We start from the raw sequence: 18,103 nt of genomic DNA, 5'->3' as shown, positions 1-18,103 counted from the left end.
GATCAGTGAGCAGGACTGTTTCACACTCACTCCTGAGGCCCAGCTGATCAGTGAGCAGAACTGTTACATACTCACCTGCGAGGCCCAGCTGATCAGTGAGCAGGACTGTTACACACTCACCCCTGTGGCCCAGCTGATCAGTGAGCAGGTCTGTTTCACACTCACTCCTGAGGCCCAGCTGATCAGTGAGCAGGACTGTTTCACACTCACCCCTGAGGCCCAGCTGATCAGGGAGCAGGACTGTTTCACACTCACCCCTGTGGCCCAGCTGATCAGTGAGCAGGACTGTTTCACACTCACTCCTGAGGCCCAGCTGATCAGTGAGCAGGACTGTTTCAGACTCAGCCCTGTGGCCCAGCTGATCAGTGAGCAGGACTGTTTCACACTCACCCCTGAGGCCCAGCTGATCAGTGAGCAGGACTGTTTCACACTCACCCCTGAGGCCCAGCTGATCAGTGAGCAGGACTGTTTCACACACACCCCTGTGGCCCAGCTGATCAGTGAGCAGGACTGTTTCAGACTCACCCCTGTGGCCCAGCTGATCAGTGAGCAGGACTGTTTCAGACTCACCCCTGTGGCCCAGCTGATCAGTGAGCAGGACTGTTTCACACTCACCCCTGTGGCCCAGCTGATCAGTGAGCAGGACTGTTTCACACTCACCCCTGTGGCCCAGCTGATCAGTGAGCAGGACTGTTTCAGACTCACCCCTGAGGCCCAGCTCATCAGTGAGCAGGACTGTTTCACACTCACCCCTGAGGCCCAGCTGATCAGTGAGCAGGACTGTTTCACACTCACCCCTGTGGCCCAGCTGATCAGTGAGCAGGACTGTTTCACACTCACCCCTGTGGCCCAGCTGATCAGAGAGCAGGACTGTTTCAGACTCACCCCTGAGGCCCAGCTGATCAGTGAGCAGGACTGTTTCACACTCACCCCTGTGGCCCAGCTGATCAGTGAGCAGGACTGTTTCACACTCACCCCTGTGGCCCAGCTGATCAGTGAGCAGGACTGTTTCACACTCACCCCTGTAGCCCTGCTGGTCAGTGAGCAGGACTGTTTCACACTCACTCCTGAGGCCCAGCTGATCAGTGAGCAGGACTGTTACACACTCACTCCTGTGGCCCAGCTGATCAGTGAGCAGGACTGTTTCACACTCACCCCTGAGGCCCAGCTGATCAGTGAGCAGGACTGTTTCACACTCACCCCTGAGGCCCAGCTGATCAGTGAGCAGGACTGTTTCACACTCACCCCTGAGGCCCAGCTGATCAGTGAGCAGGACTGTTACACACTCATCCCTAAGGCCCAGCTGATCAGTGAGCAGGACTGTTTCAGACTCACCCCTGAGGCCCAGCTGATCAGTGAGCAGGACTGTTTCAGACTCACCCCTGAGGCCCAGCTGATCAGTGAGCAGGACTGTTTCACACTCACTCCTGTGGCCCAGCTGATCAGTGAGCAGGACTGTTTCACACTCACCCCTGAGGCCCAGCTGATCAGTGAGCAGGACTGTTTCACACTCACCCCTGAGGCCCAGCTGATCAGTGAGCAGGACTGTTTCACACTCACCCCTGTGGCCCAGCTGATCAGTGAGCAGGACTGTTACACAATCACCCCTGAGGCTCACCTGATCAGTGAGCAGGACTGTTACACACTCACCCCTGTGGCCCAGCTGATCAGTGAGCAGGACTGTTTCACACTCACCCCCCTGTGGCCCAGCTGATCAGTGAGCAGGACTGTTTCAGACTCACCCCTTAGGCCCAGCTGATCAGTGAGCAGGACTGTTTCACACTCACCCCTGAGGCCCAGCTGATCAGTGAGCAGGACTGTTTCACACTCACCCCTGTGGCCCAGCTGATCAGTGAGCAGGACTGTTTCACACTCACCCCTGTGGCTCAGCTGATCAGTGAGCAGGACTGTTTCACACTCACTCCTGAGGCCCAGCTGATCAGAGAGCAGGACTGTTTCACACTCACCCCTGAGGCCCAGCTGATCAGTGAGCAGGACTGTTTCACACTGACCCCTGAGACCCAGCTGATCAGTGAGCAGGACTGTTACACACTCACCCCTGAGGCCCAGCTGATCAGAGAGCAGGACTGTTACACACTCACCCCTGAGGCCCACCTGATCAGTGAGCAGGACTGTTACACACTCACCCCTGAGGCCCACCTGATCAGTGAGCAGGACTGTTACACACTCACCCCTGAGGCCCAGCTCATCAGTGAGCAGGACTGTTTCACACTCACCTCTGAGGCCCAGCTGATCAGTGAGCAGGACTGTTTCACACTCACCCCTGTGGCCCAGCTGATCAGTGAGCAGGACTGTTTCAGACTCACCCCTGAGGCCCAGCTGATCAGTGAGCAGGACTGTTTCACACTCACCCCTGAGGCCCAGCTGATCAGTGAGCAGGACTGTTTCACACTCACTCCTGAGGCCCAGCTGATCAGTGAGCAGGACTGTTTCACACTCACCCCTGTGGCCCAGCTGATCAGTGAGCAGCACTGTTACACAATCACCCCTGAGGCCCACCTGATCAGTGAGCAGGAGTGTTTCACACTCACCCCTGTGGCCCAGCTGATCAGTGAGCAGGACTGTTGCACACTCACTCCTGTGGCCCAGCTGATCAGTGAGCAGGACTGTTTCACACTCACTCCTGAGGCCCAGCTGATCAGAGAGCAGGACTGTTTCACACTCACCCCTGAGGCCCAGCTGATCAGTGAGCAGGACTGTTTCACACTGACTCCTGAGACCCAGCTGATCAGTGAGCAGGACTGTTACACACTCACCCCTGAGGCCCAGCTGATCAGAGAGCAGGACTGTTACACACTCACCCCTGAGGCCCAGCTGATCAGTGAGCAGGACTGTTACACACTCACCCCTGAGGCCCAGCTGATCAGTGAGCAGGACTGTTACACACTCACCCCTGAGGCCCACCTGATCAGTGAGCAGGACTGTTACACACTCACCCCTGAGGCCCACCTGATCAGTGAGCAGGACTGTTACACACTCACCCCTGAGGCCCAGCTGATCAGTGAGCAGGACTGTTACACACTCACCCCTGAGGCCCGGCTCGTCAAGTGACCAGGACTGTTACACACTCACCCCTGAGGCCCGGCTGGTCAGTGACCAGGAGTGTTACACACTCACCCCTGATGCCCGGCTGGTCAGTGACCAGGACTGTTACACACTCACTCCTGAAGCCCAGCTGATCAGTGAGCAGGACTGTTACACACTCACATCTGAGGCCCAGCTGATCAGTGAGCAGGACTGTTTCAGACTCACCCCTGTGGCCCAGCTGATCAGTGAGCAGGACTGTTACACACTCACCCCGAGACCCAGCTGATCAGTGAGCGGGACTGTTACACACTCACCCCTGAGGCCCAGCTGATTAGTGAGCAGGACTGTTTCACACTCACCCCTGTGGCCCAGCTGATCTGTGAGCAGGACTGTTACACACTCACCTGCGAGGCCCAGCTGATCAGTGAGCAGGACTGTTTCACACTCACCCCTGTGGCCCAGCTGATCAGTGAGCAGGACTGTTTCACACTCACCCCTGTGGCCCAGCTGATCAGTGAGCAGGACTGTTTCACACTCACCTGCGAGGCCCAGCTGATCAGTGCGCAGGACTGTTTCACACTCACCCCTGTGGCCCTGCTGATCAGTGAGCAGGACTGTTTCACACTCACCCCTGTGGCCCAGCTGATCAGTGAGCAGGACTGTTACACACTCACCCCTGTGGCCCAGCTGATCAGTGAGCAGGACTGTTTCACACTCACCCCTGAGGCCCAGCTGATCAGTGAGCAGGATTGTTACACACTCACCCCTGTGGCCCACCTGATCAGTGAGCAGGACTGTTACACACTCACCCCTGTGGCCCACCTGATCAGTGAGCAGGACTGTTACACACTCACCCCTGTGGCCCAGCTGATCAGTGAGCAGGACTGTTTCACACTCACCAGCGAGGCCCAGCTGATCAGTGAGCAGGACTGTTACACACTCATCCCTATGGCCCACCTGATCAGTGAGCAGGACTGTTACACACTGACCCCTGTGGCCCAGCTGATCAGTGAGTTGGATTGTTACACACTCACCCCTGTGGCCCAGCTGATCAGTGAGTTGGATTGTTACACACTCACCCCTGTGGCCCAGCTGATTAGTGAGCAGGACTGTTACACACACACCCCTGTGGCCCACCTGATCAGTGAGCAGGACTGTTACACACTCACCCTGAGTCCATGGGGCCATGGGCCCTGACTGTTCCTGGGTGCAGTGTCCTTTTGATGAAGGAAATGAGACCCCATCACTCTGACTAACGCCTCTCCTTACCCACGTTCCCTTGCCATGCCAGTCCAAGCACACCACTGTAATCCCGGTTTGTCAGGAGGTACGACAGACAATACTTGCTCCAGTTTTCCTTGGAATGTAAATCCAGAAGTTTCTCTGCACTGACAAAGCGGTCATGGAGAGGATTGGAATTGTTGTATTTGGAGTCAATCTGGAATTTGAAAAATTAATAATTGCTTTATTATTAAAAGCGCTAAAAGATGGGTTTTCTAAGAGACTGCACAAAGCTCTACCTCACAATGGTTACAGCGGATTCCCTTTTGGCAGAGTTAGGTATCCACAGACTGACTGAGAGAAGTAATTCCAACTGAGCTGACAGAACGATGGAATGTCTGGTTGCAATCCTGTACATAGTGCAGTCGCAACTGATTTGACTGGTTAGAGTTAGGGTTAGGGTTAGGGTTAGGGTTTGGGTTTGGGTTTGGGTTTGGGTTAGGATTAGGGTTAGGGTTCGGGATAGGGTTAGGGTTAGGGTTAGGGATAGGGTTAGGGTTAGGGTTAGAGTTAGAGTTAAGGTTAGGGTTAGAGTTAGGTTTCGAGTTAAGGTTGGGATTCGGGTTAGGGTTAGGGATAAGGTTAGGGTTAGTGTTTTGGTTATAGTTCGAGTTTGGATTAAGGTTATGGTTGGGGTTAGGGTTAGGGTTAGTGTTAGGTTTCGAGGTAAGGTTAGGGTTAGAGTTAGGGTTAGGGATAAGGTTAGGGTTAGTGTTGAGGTTATTGTTCGAGTTCGGATTAAGGTTATGTTTAGGGTTAGGGTTAGGGTTAGGGTTAGGGTTAGGGTTAGGGTTAGGGTTAGGGTTAGAGTTAAGGTTAGGGTTAGGGTTAGGGTTCGGGTTAGAGTTAGGGTTAGGGTTAGGGTTAGGGTTAGGATTACGGTTAGAATTAGGGTTAGGGTTAGAGTTAGGTTTCGAGTTAAGGTTGGGATTCGGGTTAGGGTTAGTGTTAGCGTTAGGGTTAGGGTTAGGGTTAGGGTTAGGGTTAGGGTTAGGGTTGGAGTTAGGGTTAGGGATAAGGTTAGGGTTAGTGTTGAGGTTATGGTTCGAGTTCAGATAAAGGTTATGTTTAGGGTTAGGGTTACGGTTAGGGTTAGGTTTAATCCTGCGATAGGGTTAGGGTTAGGGTTAGGGTTAGAGTTAGGGTTAGGGTTAGGGTTAGAGTTAGGGTTAGGGTTAGGGTTAGGGTTAGGGTTAGGGTTAGGGTTAGGGATAGGGTTAGGGTTAGGGTTAGGGTTAGGGTTAGGGCAATAGGGTTAGGGTTAGGGTTAGGGTTAGGGTTAGGGTTAGGGTTAGGGTTAGAGTTAGGTTTCGAGTTAAGGTTGGGAATTCGGGTTAGGGTTAGTGTTAGCGTTCGGGTTAGGGTTAGGGTTAGGGTTAGAGTTAAGTTTAGGGTTAGAGTTAGGTTTCGAGTTAAGGTTGTGGTTCGGGTTAGGGTTAGGGATAAGGTTAGGGTTAGTGTTGAGGTTATAGTTCGAGTTCGGATTAAGGTTATGGTTGGGGTTAGGGTTAGGGTTAGGGTTAGGTTTCGAGTTAAGGTTAGGGTTGGAGTTACGGTTAGGGATAAGGTTAGGGTTAGTGTTGAGGTTATGGTTCGAGTTCGGATTAAGGTTAAGTTAAGGTTAGGGTTAGGGTTAGGTTTCGAGTTAAGGTTAGGGTTGGAGTTAGGGTTAGGGATAAGGTTAGGGTTAGTGTTGAGGTTATGGTTCGAGTTCGGATTAAGGTTATGTTTAGGGTTAGGGTTACGGTTGGGGTTAGGTTTAATCCTAACCCTAACCCTATCCCTATCACAAGTGCTCAACTGACATCAATATTGAAAAGCTTGTTGAATACAGGGCTGGCTGGGTTAATACTTAATTGAGATCAGGAGGCACCACCCACTGGTCACTTGGTCAAAGACGGAGACAGAGCTGATGTTAGTGACCTCTTAGCAGTCGCTGTAGTAACACAGATGATATGGGACCTTCAGACATCGAAACAGTATTTGGCCCATTGGGTCTGTGATGCCATTCAATCACGGTTGATTTGATCTTCCCCAATTCCACTTTCCTGCCTTATCCCCATAGCCCTTAATTTCCTTGCGGATTAAAATCTGTCTGTATCAGCTTTGAATGTACTTAATGACCCAGCCGTGACAGCGGAGTGCGGTCAAGAATTCCACAGACCGACCGAGAGAAGTAATTCCTTCCCATCCCCCTGTTCCTGAGCAACTATCTGCTGCTCGGACAGGTTGAGGATGTGGTGTGTGAGCTCCATGACTGTCTAAACTAAATCATTGCAGTATTTACAATCAACCTCATAATGTTTATCTGACAGGACTCTTCTAGTTTGACCAGGAAGGTGGTTTAATAGACCACTTTGACCTTGACAGAGTTCACTCCCAGTGAACCTCAATCACACAAGGTCAGAGGTCAGGAAGTAAGAACCTCATAGAGTGAACTTCAGAGATACTGGGTCCATCTCTCAGTGTTAGGATTGTCTACAATTAGAATGGATCTTGTGATAAACCTTGGACTGTGGAATGCTAGTTTTCTTTTTTTAAAAAAAAGAATTTGATCTGCCCCAGGGTTTCTGTCACCGAGTGGAGAAATTGTGGCGGTTTGAATTGGGAGAGATTCTTTCCTCAGATGGACCTCTCAGTCTACAGTTTTAGACCATCAAGTGTTTATTCTGTCGGCTTCCAGAACGTGGGTATTGCTGGGACAGCTGGCACTTATCACTCTGAGCATCTGCCCTTGGCCTCTGGGTCCAGGAAAACAATCACCAACTCCACCATTTCAGCACATATCTGAAATGTTACACATACCGACAGTTCCTGAACCTGGAAGTTTATGTGTCGGATTCCCAGAAAGTCCACATTCTGATATATTCCATTCACTGCCATCAAATAATTCGCAATCTGAAACAAAACAAGAAATATTCCTGACAGCATTAACCATCAAATCCACCATTTTCTCTCACCAAAAGTTTCCATCCAGCTCTCGGAGCTGATGGATGTTTACCTACGTTGATCACTTTACACAGTGTGTATGTTGTGGATCGCTCTCAATCATTGTTGGCACTTATTCATTGATTCCTATTCATTGCCAATGGTCCATAATGATTGGGTTGGTGAATAGTGAATAATAGTGAATAAAGCACTTCTCCCAAATTATTATTTTCCCACATCGATCCAGATTATGACCATTAATCTTATGGTAACTCACCTCCTGACTTCCTCAGCTCCAACATCACTCAAGAAACCTCACACTGCCCAGAACAAAGGGACAAAGTGCTTGGAACCACATCCACAGCCATCCACCCACCCCCATCACCAGCACTCAGTAGCAGCAGTGTATACCATCTACAAGATGCACTGCAGAAATTCGCCAACGATCTCAGACAGCCCCTTCCAAACCCACGAGCCCTTCCATATATCGCTATTCCTTCCCTTTCACTGAACATCCTGGAATTCCTTCCCTCAGGGCATTGTGGGTCAACCCACAGCAGGGGGCCTGCAGGGGATCAAGAAGGCAGCTCACCCCCCACCTTCTCAAGGGGCACCTAGGGGCGGGCAAAGCCGGCCAAGTTAAAGACCCGAATGTTTTTCAGGAAGGTCTGGGGACTATCAAAGGGGAAAGTGAGGGCTGCAGACACTGCGGATCAGAGCTTAAAAATGTGTTGCTGGAAAAGCGCAGCAGGTCAGGCAGCATCCAAGGAGCAGGAGAATCGACGTTTCGGGCATGAGCCCTTCTTCAGGAATGAGGAGAGTGTGCCCAGCAGGCTAAGATAAAAGGTAGGGAGGAGGGACTTGGGGGAGGGGTGTTGGAAATGCGATAGGTGGAAGGAGGTGAGGGTGAGGGTGATAGGCCGGAGAGGGGGTGGGGGCGGAGAGATCAGGAAGAAGATTGCAGGTTAGGAAGGTGGTGCTGAATTCGAGGGTTGACCTGCAATCTTCTTCCCGACCTCTCCGCCCCACCCCCCTCTCCGGCCTATCTAAGGAGCCAAGGCCACCTAACATGGTGACCTGGAAACAATTCCACGACTCTGCAAGGCCTGCCCAGTGCCATTTGCCTTCGGGGCAAAAGTAGAGGCAGAAACTAGGAGGTTGGGAAACAAAGGGCAGTTTGTGGAATGGACAGTACCCGTTGGACTGAGTCTGACAGATCGGGGATTTTAAACAACTGCTTCTCTCAGCTGGTTAAATACCGCTCGCTGGCAGAGAGGATGTGTAGACAAAGCTGGCAGGGAGCTGGACATCAGCCATGTAGACGCGGATTCCCACAAATCTGCTCCAATTAACCTCCATAAGGCATGGTACCAATACTCGAGATGATCATTTGGGATGTCACCATGCAGAGAGTTCCACTGTCAACTTTCCTGGACCTGGTGAGACCGGGTCACAGTGGAGGACGGCATACTCTAATGGGAAGCAAGAGTGATTGACCCAAGCAAAGGTACTGGCTGAGCTCCTCCAGGGTTTGCTGAAATGAAGATGGTGGTGAGAGGTTACGTCTGGTGGCCAGGATTGGATGCAGACAGAGCAGTGTTGGTGGGTCAGTGCCCAGAGTGCCAACAAAGACAAAACTTATCGCCAGCAACTCCCCCACATTAGTGGGAATGGCCAGGTGAAGCCTGGACTCAGTTACACATTGACAACGCAGGTCCTTTCATGGGTCAAAGGTTCTAAACCTTTATGGACACCTACTCAAAGTGGCTGGACATGCAGAGAGTTTCACTGTCAACCACAGGGACAAAGATAGAAAAGCTGCACACATCAATACACAGATTCCCAGAAACATTGGTCACAGATTACCAGCTGCCCCAAAGGTTCATGGTAATCAACCTGTAAGGACAGCTCCATACCATCCAATGGTCTGACCAGAAAGAGCTGTCCAACCTTTGAGGCCGACTTAAGGGAACAGCCTATAGCTTCACTAGATCCCGAACTATCCCTGTCTCGGGGTGGGTGGGGAATGAAGGGCAGGGGTGAAATGGCATCAGGAGCGTTAATGCCGGACACAAGACTCCGCTAAGTGAGAGAGACAGTTTACTTTAGGGGATGAGCCTTGGGAATGGCCCTGTGTGGTTGGCCTGAGGTCGGGTTTAGTGGTGTATAAAGCTTGGGTAGGTGCGATGGTGCTGAACAAGCACGTGGGCATATGAAAGCTGCCAACTCATAATTTCCTCACTAGCCTTTCTGACTGTTCCAGAACCTGTGGGTTCTCCCTCTCCTTCAAACGTTAAAGATACCTCGGGATTGGAGATGGACGCAGCCAATGTTGACATCTCAACGCCTTTGTCACCTGAAAAGGAGAATGAATTTCTTCCGAGATAGTCCAGGTGCAGGAGGTGAGCCACTATGTGTTAGAGGCTGCCGGTATCAGAGACAGGGTTAGAGGAACATGACCCTGTACTGAAACGCACCAGGAAGAAATACAAAGCAAAGAACCAGCTGATATCCTCAGACTCATATGGGGAGTGGTGTAATGATTGTAACAAGGTCAGACTGCTGAATCTCTAAGATACATTAGTCTGGTCCAATCAGGGAGCCCTGGCTGATACAGAAGGATGGGCGTGTCAGAGGCTCAGTTCATTCTGAGAGCTGGTTCAGGGGGAGCTGGGTCAGTGTCAAGGACTCTCCACGTGAAAACAAAGGGGGGCTTGGTGAAGGGATACCGGCCTCTGTACCGTGTCTGGGCATATATCCCCATCCCACTATCCCACTGCCTGACCACTCCCTCCCAAACCTCCTCCACACCCCAGGGTGGGAACATTGGGCCATCGTATTTCACAGTGAAACCAGCCCTATGTAATACAGCCCTGTGTAATACAGCCCTATGTAATACAGCCCTATGTAATACAGCCCTGTGTAATACAGCCCTATGTAATACAGCCCTATGTAATACAGCCCTGTGTAATAAAGCCCTGTATAATACAGCCCTGTATAATACAGCTATGTGGAATACAGCTCTGTGTAATACAGCCCTGTGTAATATAGCCTGTGTAATATAGCTCTGTGTAATACAGCCCTGGTTAATACAGCTCTGTGTAATACAGCTCTGTGTAATACAGCCCTGTGTAATATAGCCTGTGTAATACAGCCCTGGTTAATACAGCTCTGTGTAATACAGCTCTGTGTAATACAGCTCTGTGTAACACAGCTCTGTGTAATACAGCCCTGTGTAATACAGCCCTGTGTAATACAGCTCTGTGTAATACAGCTCTGTGTAATACAGCCCTGAGTAATACAGCTCTGAGTAATACAGCCCTGAGCAATACAGCTCTGTGTAATACAGCCCTGTGTAATACAGCCCTGAGTAATACAGCCCTGAGTAATACAGCTCTGTGTAATACAGCTCTGTGTAATACAGCCCTGTGTAATATAGCCTTTGCAATACAGCTCTGTGTAATACAGCCCTGGTTAATACAGCTCTGTGTAATACAGCCCTGCATAATACAGCTCTGTGTAATACAGCCCTGTGTAATAGAGCACTTTGTAATACAGCCCTGTGTAAAACAGCCCTATGTAATACAGCCCTGTGTAATACAGCCTACATAATACAGCTCTGTGTAATACAGCCTGTGTAATACAGCTCTGTGTAATAATACAGCACTGTGTAATACAGCCCTGTGTAATACAACCCTATGTAATACAGCCCTGTGTAATAGAGCCCTGTGTAATACAGCTCTGTGTAAAACTGCCCTGTGTAATACAGCCCTGTGTAATACAACCCTATGTAATACAGCCCTGTATAATACAGCCCTGTGTAATACAGCTCTGTGTAAGACTGCCCTGTGTAATACAGCCCTGTGTAATACAGCCCTGTGTCACACAGCTCTGTGTAATACTGCCCTATGTAATACAGCTCTGTGTAATACAGCCCTGAGTAATACAGTTCTGTGTAATACAGCTCTGTGCAATGGAGCCCTGAGTAATACAGCCCTGTGTAATACAGTTCTGTGTAATACAGCCCTGTGTAATACAGCTCCGTGTAATACAGCCCTGCGTAATACAGCCCTGAGTAATACAGCTCTGTGTAATACAGCTCTGTGCAATGCAGCCCTGAGTAATACAGCCCTGTGTAATACAGTTCTGTGTAATACAGCCCAGTGTAATACAGCTCCGTGTAATACAGCCCTGCGTAATACAGCCCTGAGTAATGCAGCTCTGTGTAATACAGCTCTGTGCAATGCAGCCCTGAATAATACAGCCCTGTGTAATACAGTTCTGTGTAATACAGCTCTGTGTAATACAGCCCTGTGTAATACAGCTCTGTGTAACACTGCCCTGTGTAACACAGCCCTGTGTCATACAGTTCTGTGTAATACAGCTCTGTGTAATACAGCCCTATGTAATACAGCTCTGTGTAATACAGCTCTGTGTAATACAGCCCTATGTAATACAGCCCTGTGTAATACAGCTCTGTGTAATACAGCCCTGTATAATACAATTCTGTGTAATACAGCTCTGTGTAATATAGCCTGTGTAATACAGCTGTGTGTAATACAGCCCTGGTTAATATAGCTCTGTGTAATACAGCCCTGTGTAATATAGCCTGTGTAATACAGCTCTGTGTAATACAGCCCTGGTTAATACAGCTCTGTGTAATACAGTCCTGTGTAACACAGCTCTGTGTAACACAGCTCTGTGTAATACAGCCCTGTGTAATACAGCCCTGTGTAATACAGCTCTGTGTAATACAGCTCTGCGGTAATACAGCTCTGTGTAATACAGCCCTGTGTAATACAGCCCTGAGTAATACAGCTCTATGTAATACAGCCCTGAGTAATACAGCTCTGTGTAATACAGCCCTGTGTAATACAGCCCTGAGTAATACAGCTCTGTGTAATACAGCTCTGTGTAATACAGCCCTGTGTAATATAGCCTTTGTAATACAGCTCTGTGTAATACAGCCCTGGTTAATACAGCTCTGTGTAATACAGCCCTGCATAATACAGCCCTGTGTAATACAGCCCTGTGTAAAACAGCCCTATGTAATACAGCCATGTGTAATACAGCCTACATAATACAGCTCTGTGTAATACAGCCTGTGTCATCCAGCTCTGTGTAATAATACAGCACTGTGTAATACAGCCCTGTGTAATACAACCCTATGTAATACAGCCCTGTGTAATAGAGCCCTGTGTAATACAGCTCTGTGTAAGACTGCCCTGTGTAATACAGCCCTGTGTAATACAGCCCTGTGTCACACAGCTCTGTGTAATACAGCCCTATGTAATACAGCTCTGCGTAATACAGCCCTGAGTAATACAGTCCTGTGTAATACAGCTGCGAGTAATACAGCCCTGCGTAATACAGCCCTGAGTAATACAGCTCTGTGTAATACAGCGCTGTGCAATGCAGCCCTGAGTAGTATAGCCCTGTGTAATACAGTTCTGTGTAATACAGCCCTGTGTAATACAGCTCTGTGTAATACAGCTCTGTGCAATACAGCCCTGAGTAATACAGCTCTGTGTAATACTGCCCTGTGTAACACAGCCCTGTGTAATACAGCTCTGTGTAATACAGCCCTGTGTAATACAGCCCTGTGTAATACAGCTGTGTGTAATACAGCCCTGTGTAATACAGCCCTGAGTAATACACCTCTGTATAATACAGCCGTGTGTAATACAGCCCTGAGTAATACAGCTGTGTCATACAGCTCTGTGCAATACAGCCCTGAGTAATACAGCTCTGTGTAATACCGATCTGTGCAATACTGCCCTGAGTAATACAACTCTGTGTAAAACAGATCTGTGTAATACAGCCCTGTATAATACAGCCGTGTGTAATACAGCCCTTAGTACTACAGCTCTGTGTCATACAGCTCTGTGTAATACAGCCCTGTGTAATACAGCTCTGTGTAATACCGATCTGTGCAATACTGCCCTGAGTAATACAACTCTGTGTAAAACAGATCTGTGTAATACAGCCCTGTATAATACAGCCCTGTGTAATACAGCCCTGAGTAATACAGCTCTGTGTCATACCGCCCTGCGCAATAAATCCCTGTGTAATACAGCCCTGTGTAATACAGCCTGTAAAATACAGCCCTGTGTAATAGAGCCCTGTGTAAAGAGACCTCTGTAATAGAGACCTGTGTAATACAGTCTGTATAATACAGCCCTGCATAATGGAGCTCTGTGGAATAGAGCACTTTGTAATACAGCCCTGTGAAATACAGCCCTGAGTAATACAGCTCTGTGTAATACAGCTCTGTGTAATACAGCCCTGTGTAATACAGCCCGGCACAATAAAGCCCTGTGTAATACAGCCCTGCATAGTAGATCCCTGTGTATTAGAGCCCTGTGTAATACAGTGTGTATAATACAGCCCTGCGTAATAGAGCCCTGTGTGATAGAGCACTGTGTAATAGAGACCATGTAATAGAGCCCTGTATAATACAGCCCTGTGTAATAGAGCCCTATGTAATAGAGCCCATTGTAATACAGCCCTGCGTAATACAGCTCTGTGTAATAGAGCCCTGTGTAATACAGCCCTGTGTAATAGAGTACTTTGTAATACAGCCTTGCGTAATACAGCCCTGTGTAAAACAACCCTGTGTAATGCAGCCTCTGTAATACAGCCCTGTGTAAAACAGCCCTGTGTAATAGAGCCCTGTGTAATACAGCAATGTGTAATAGAGCCCTGAGTAATACAGCCCTGTGTAATACAGCCTGTGTAATACAGCTCCGTGTAATAGCACAGCCCTGTGTAATACAGCCCTACGTAATACAGCCCTGTGTAATGCAGCTCTGTGTAATAGCATCCTGTGTAATACACCCCTGTGTAATACAGCCCTGTGTAATAAAGCACTTTGTAATACAGCCCTGTGTAATACAGCTCTGTGTAATACAGCCCTGTGTAATACAGCTCTGTGTAATACCGATCTGTGCAATACTGCCCTGAGTAATACAACTCTGTGTAAAACAGAGTTTTTACAGCCCTGTGTAATACAGCCCTGTGTAATACTGCCCTGTGTAATATAATCCTGTGTAATACAGCCTGTTTTATACAGCCCTGTGTAATACAGCCACATGCAATAGAGTCCTGTGTAACAGAGCACTTTGTAATACAGCTCTGTGTAAAACAGCCCTGTGTAATACAGCCCTGTGTAATACAGCCTACATAATACAGCTCTGTGTAATACAGCCTGTGTAATACAGTCTGTGTAATACAGCTCTGCGTAATAATACAGCACTGTGTAATACAGCCCTGTGTAATACAACCCTATGTAATACAGCCCTGTGTAATAGAGCCCTGTGTAATACAGCTCTGTGTAAGACTGCCTTGTGTATTACAGCCCTGTGTAATACAGCCCTGTGTAATACAGCTCTGTGTAATACAGCCCTGAGTAATACAGCCCTGAGTAATACAGCTCTGTGTAATACAGTTCTGTGTAATACAGCCTTGTGTAATACAGCTCTGTGTAATACAGCTCTGTGCAATACAGCCCTGAGTACTACATTTCTGTGTAATACTGCCCTGTGTAATACAGCCCTGTGTCATACAGCTCTGTGTAATACAGCTCTGTGCAATACAGCCGTGTATAATACAGCCCTGTGTAATACAGTTCTGTGTAATACAGCCCTGTGTAATACAGCTCTGTGTAATACAACCCTGAGTAATACAGCACTGTGTAATACAGCTCTGTGTAATACAGCCCTGTGTAATAGAGCCCTGTGTAATACAGTCTGTATAATACAGCCCTGTGTAATAGAACACTTTGTAATACAGCCCTGTGAAATACAGCCATGAGTAATACAGCCCTGTGTAATACAGCCCTGTGTAATACAGCCCTGAATAATACAGCTCTGTGTAATACAGCTCTGTGTAATACAGCCCTGAATAATACAGCTCTGTGTAATACAGCTCTGTGTAATACAGCCCTGTGTAATACAGCCCGGCACAATAAAGCCCTGTGTAATACAGCCCTGCATAGTAGATCCCTGTGTAATAGAGCTCTGTGTAATACAGTCTGTATAATACAGCCCTGCGTAATAGAGCCCTGTGTGATAGAGCCCTGTGTAATATAGACTGTGTAATACAGCCCTATATAATACAGCCCTGTGTAATAGAGCCCTATGTAATAGAGCCCATTGTAATACAGCCCTGTGTAATACAGCCCTGCGTAATACAGCTCTGTGTAATAGAGCCCTGTGTAATACAGCCCGGAGTAATACAGCTCTGTGTAATACTGCCCTGTGTAAAACAGCCCTGTGTAATACAGCTATGCATAATAGAGCCCTGAGTAATACAGCCCTGTGTAATACAGCCTGTGTAATACAGCTCCATGTAATAGTACAGCCCTGTGTAATACAGCCCTACGTAATACAGCACTGTGTAATGCAGCTCTGTGTAATAGCGCCCTGTGTAATACTCCCCTGTGTAATACAGCCCTGTGTAATAAAGCACTTTGTAATACAGCCCTGTGTAATACTGCCCTCCGTAATTCTGCTCTGTGTAATATAATCCTGTGTAATACAGCCTGTTTTATACAGCCCTGTGTAATACAGCCCTGAGTAATACAGCCACATGTAATAGAGCCCTGTGTAATAGAGCACTTTGTAATACAGCTCTGTGTAAAACAGCCCTGTGTAATAGAGCACTTTCTAATACAGCCCTGTGTAAAACAGCCCTGTGTAATACAGCCCTGTGTAATACAGCCATGTGTAATACAGCCTACATAATACAGCCCTGAGTAATACAGCTCTGTGTAATACAGCCCTGTCTAATACAGCCCTGAGTAATACAGTCCTGTGTAATACAGTTCTGTGTAATACAGCCCTGTGTAATACAGCTCTGTTAATACAGCCCTGTGTAATACAGCTCTGTGTAATACAGCTCTGTGCAATACAACCCTGAGTAATACATTTCTGTGTAATACTGCCCTGTGTAATACAGCCCTGTGTCATACAGCTCTGAGTAATACAGCTCTGTACAATACAGCCGTGTGTAATACAGTCCTGTGTAATACAGTTCTGTGTAATACAGCCTTGTATAATACAGCTCTGTGTAATACAGCTCTGTGTAATGCAACCCTGAGTAATACAGCACTGTGTAATACAGCTCTGTGTAATACAGCCGTGTATAATACAGCCCTGTGTAATACAGCCCTGAGTAATACAGCACTGTGTAATACAGCCCTGCGCAATAAATCCCTGTAAAATACAGCCCTGTGTAATAGAGCCCTGTGTAATACAGTCTGTATAATACAGCCCTGCGTAATAGAGCACTTTGTAATACATCCCTGTGAAATACAGCCATGAGTAATACAGCCCTGTGTAATACAGCCCTGTGTAATACAGCCCTGAATAATACAGCTCTGTGGAAGACAGCTCTGTGTAATACAGCCCTGAATAATACAGCCCTGTGTAATACAGCTCTGTGTAATACAGCCCTGTGTAATACAGCCCTGCACAATAAAGCACTGTGTAATACAGTCTGTATAATACAGCACTGCGTAATAGAGCCCTGTGAGATAGAGCCCTGTGTAATATAGACTGTGTAATAGAGTCCTGTATAATACAGCCCTGTGTAATAGAGCCCTATGTAATAGAACCCTGTGTAATACAGCCCTGTGTAATAGAGTACTTTGTAATACAGCCTTGCGTAATACAGCCCTGTGTAAAACAACCCTGTGTAGTACAGCCTGTGTAATACAACCCTGTGTAAAACAGCCCTGTGTAATACAGCTACGTGTAATAGAGCCCTGAGTAATACAGCCCTGTGCAATACAGCCCTGTGTAATACAGCCTGTGTAATACAGCCTGTGTAATACAGCTCCGTGTAATAGTACAGCTCCGTGTAATAGTACAGCCCTGTGTAATACAGCCCTACCTGATACAGCCCTGTGTAATACTGCCCTGCGTAATGCAGCTCTGTGTAATAGCGACCTGTGTAATACACCCCTGTGTAATACAGCCCTGTGTAATAGAGCACTTTGTAATACAGACCTGTGTAATACTGCCCTCCGTAATTCAGCCCTGTGTAATATAACACTGTGTAATACAGCCTGTTTTATACAGCCTTGTGTAATACAGCCCTGTATAATACAGCCACATGTAATAGAGTCCTGTGTAATACAGTTCTGTGTAATACAGCTCTGTATAATACAGCTCTGTGTAATAATGTAGCTCTGTGTAATTCAGCCCTGTGTAATACAGCCCTATGTAATACATCCCTGTGTAATACAGCCCTGCGTAATACAGCCTGTGTAATACAGCCCTGTGTAATACAGCCCTGTGTAATAGAGCCCTGTGTAACACAGCCCTGCATAAGACAGCCTGTGTAATACAGCCTGTGTAATACAGCTCTGTGTAATACTGCCCTGTGTAATACAGCTCTATGTAATACTGCCCTGTGTAATATAGCCCTGCGTAATACAGCCTGTGTAATACAGCCTGTGTAATACAGCCCTGCGTAATGCAGCCCTGTGTAATACAGCCCTGTGTAATACAGCCTGTGTAATACAGCTCTGTGTAATACTGCCCTGTGTAATACAGCTCTGTGTAATACAGCTCTGTGTAATACAGCTCTGTGTAATACAGCCCTGTGTAATACAGCTCTGTACAATACAGCCGTGTGTAATACAGCCCTGTGTAATACAGTTCTGTGTAATACAGCCCTGTGTAATACAGCTCTGTGTAATACAGCTCTGTGTAATACAGCTCTGTGTAATACAACTCTGAGTAATACAGCTCTGTGTAATACAGCCCTATGTAATACAGCCCTGTGTAATAGAGCCCTGTGTAATACAGTCTGTATAATACAGCCCTGTGTAATAGAGCAC

At 47.8% G+C, this 18,103-nt stretch overlaps 1 protein-coding gene across 5 annotated transcripts in view; it reads right to left on the bottom strand.

The window, feature by feature from the left end:
- The window catches only part of LOC122547435 (disintegrin and metalloproteinase domain-containing protein 10-like), a 169,509-nt gene that overhangs the window by 77,706 nt on the left and 73,700 nt on the right, over positions 1–18,103 (bottom strand). For 4 of the 5 annotated variants that reach the window (XM_087976254.1, XM_087976252.1, XM_087976255.1 and 1 more), the window contains 2 exons: positions 7,135–7,227; positions 4,318–4,486 (listed from right to left, as the gene is read on the bottom strand). In XM_087976254.1, the coding sequence (XP_087832380.1) occupies positions 4,318–4,486; positions 7,135–7,227 (262 nt within the window). The remainder of the gene's footprint in view (positions 1–4,317; positions 4,487–7,134; positions 7,228–18,103) is intronic. The other variant, XM_087976253.1, reaches the window with a different exon arrangement.

This window comes from Chiloscyllium plagiosum, unplaced genomic scaffold, assembly GCF_037043375.1.
Source record: "Chiloscyllium plagiosum isolate Xiang-an unplaced genomic scaffold, Cpla_swu_hap1 HiC_scaffold_28, whole genome shotgun sequence".
NCBI classification, from domain to species: domain Eukaryota; kingdom Metazoa; phylum Chordata; class Chondrichthyes; order Orectolobiformes; family Hemiscylliidae; genus Chiloscyllium; species Chiloscyllium plagiosum.
This window is presented reverse-complemented; position numbering and strand designations above follow the sequence as displayed.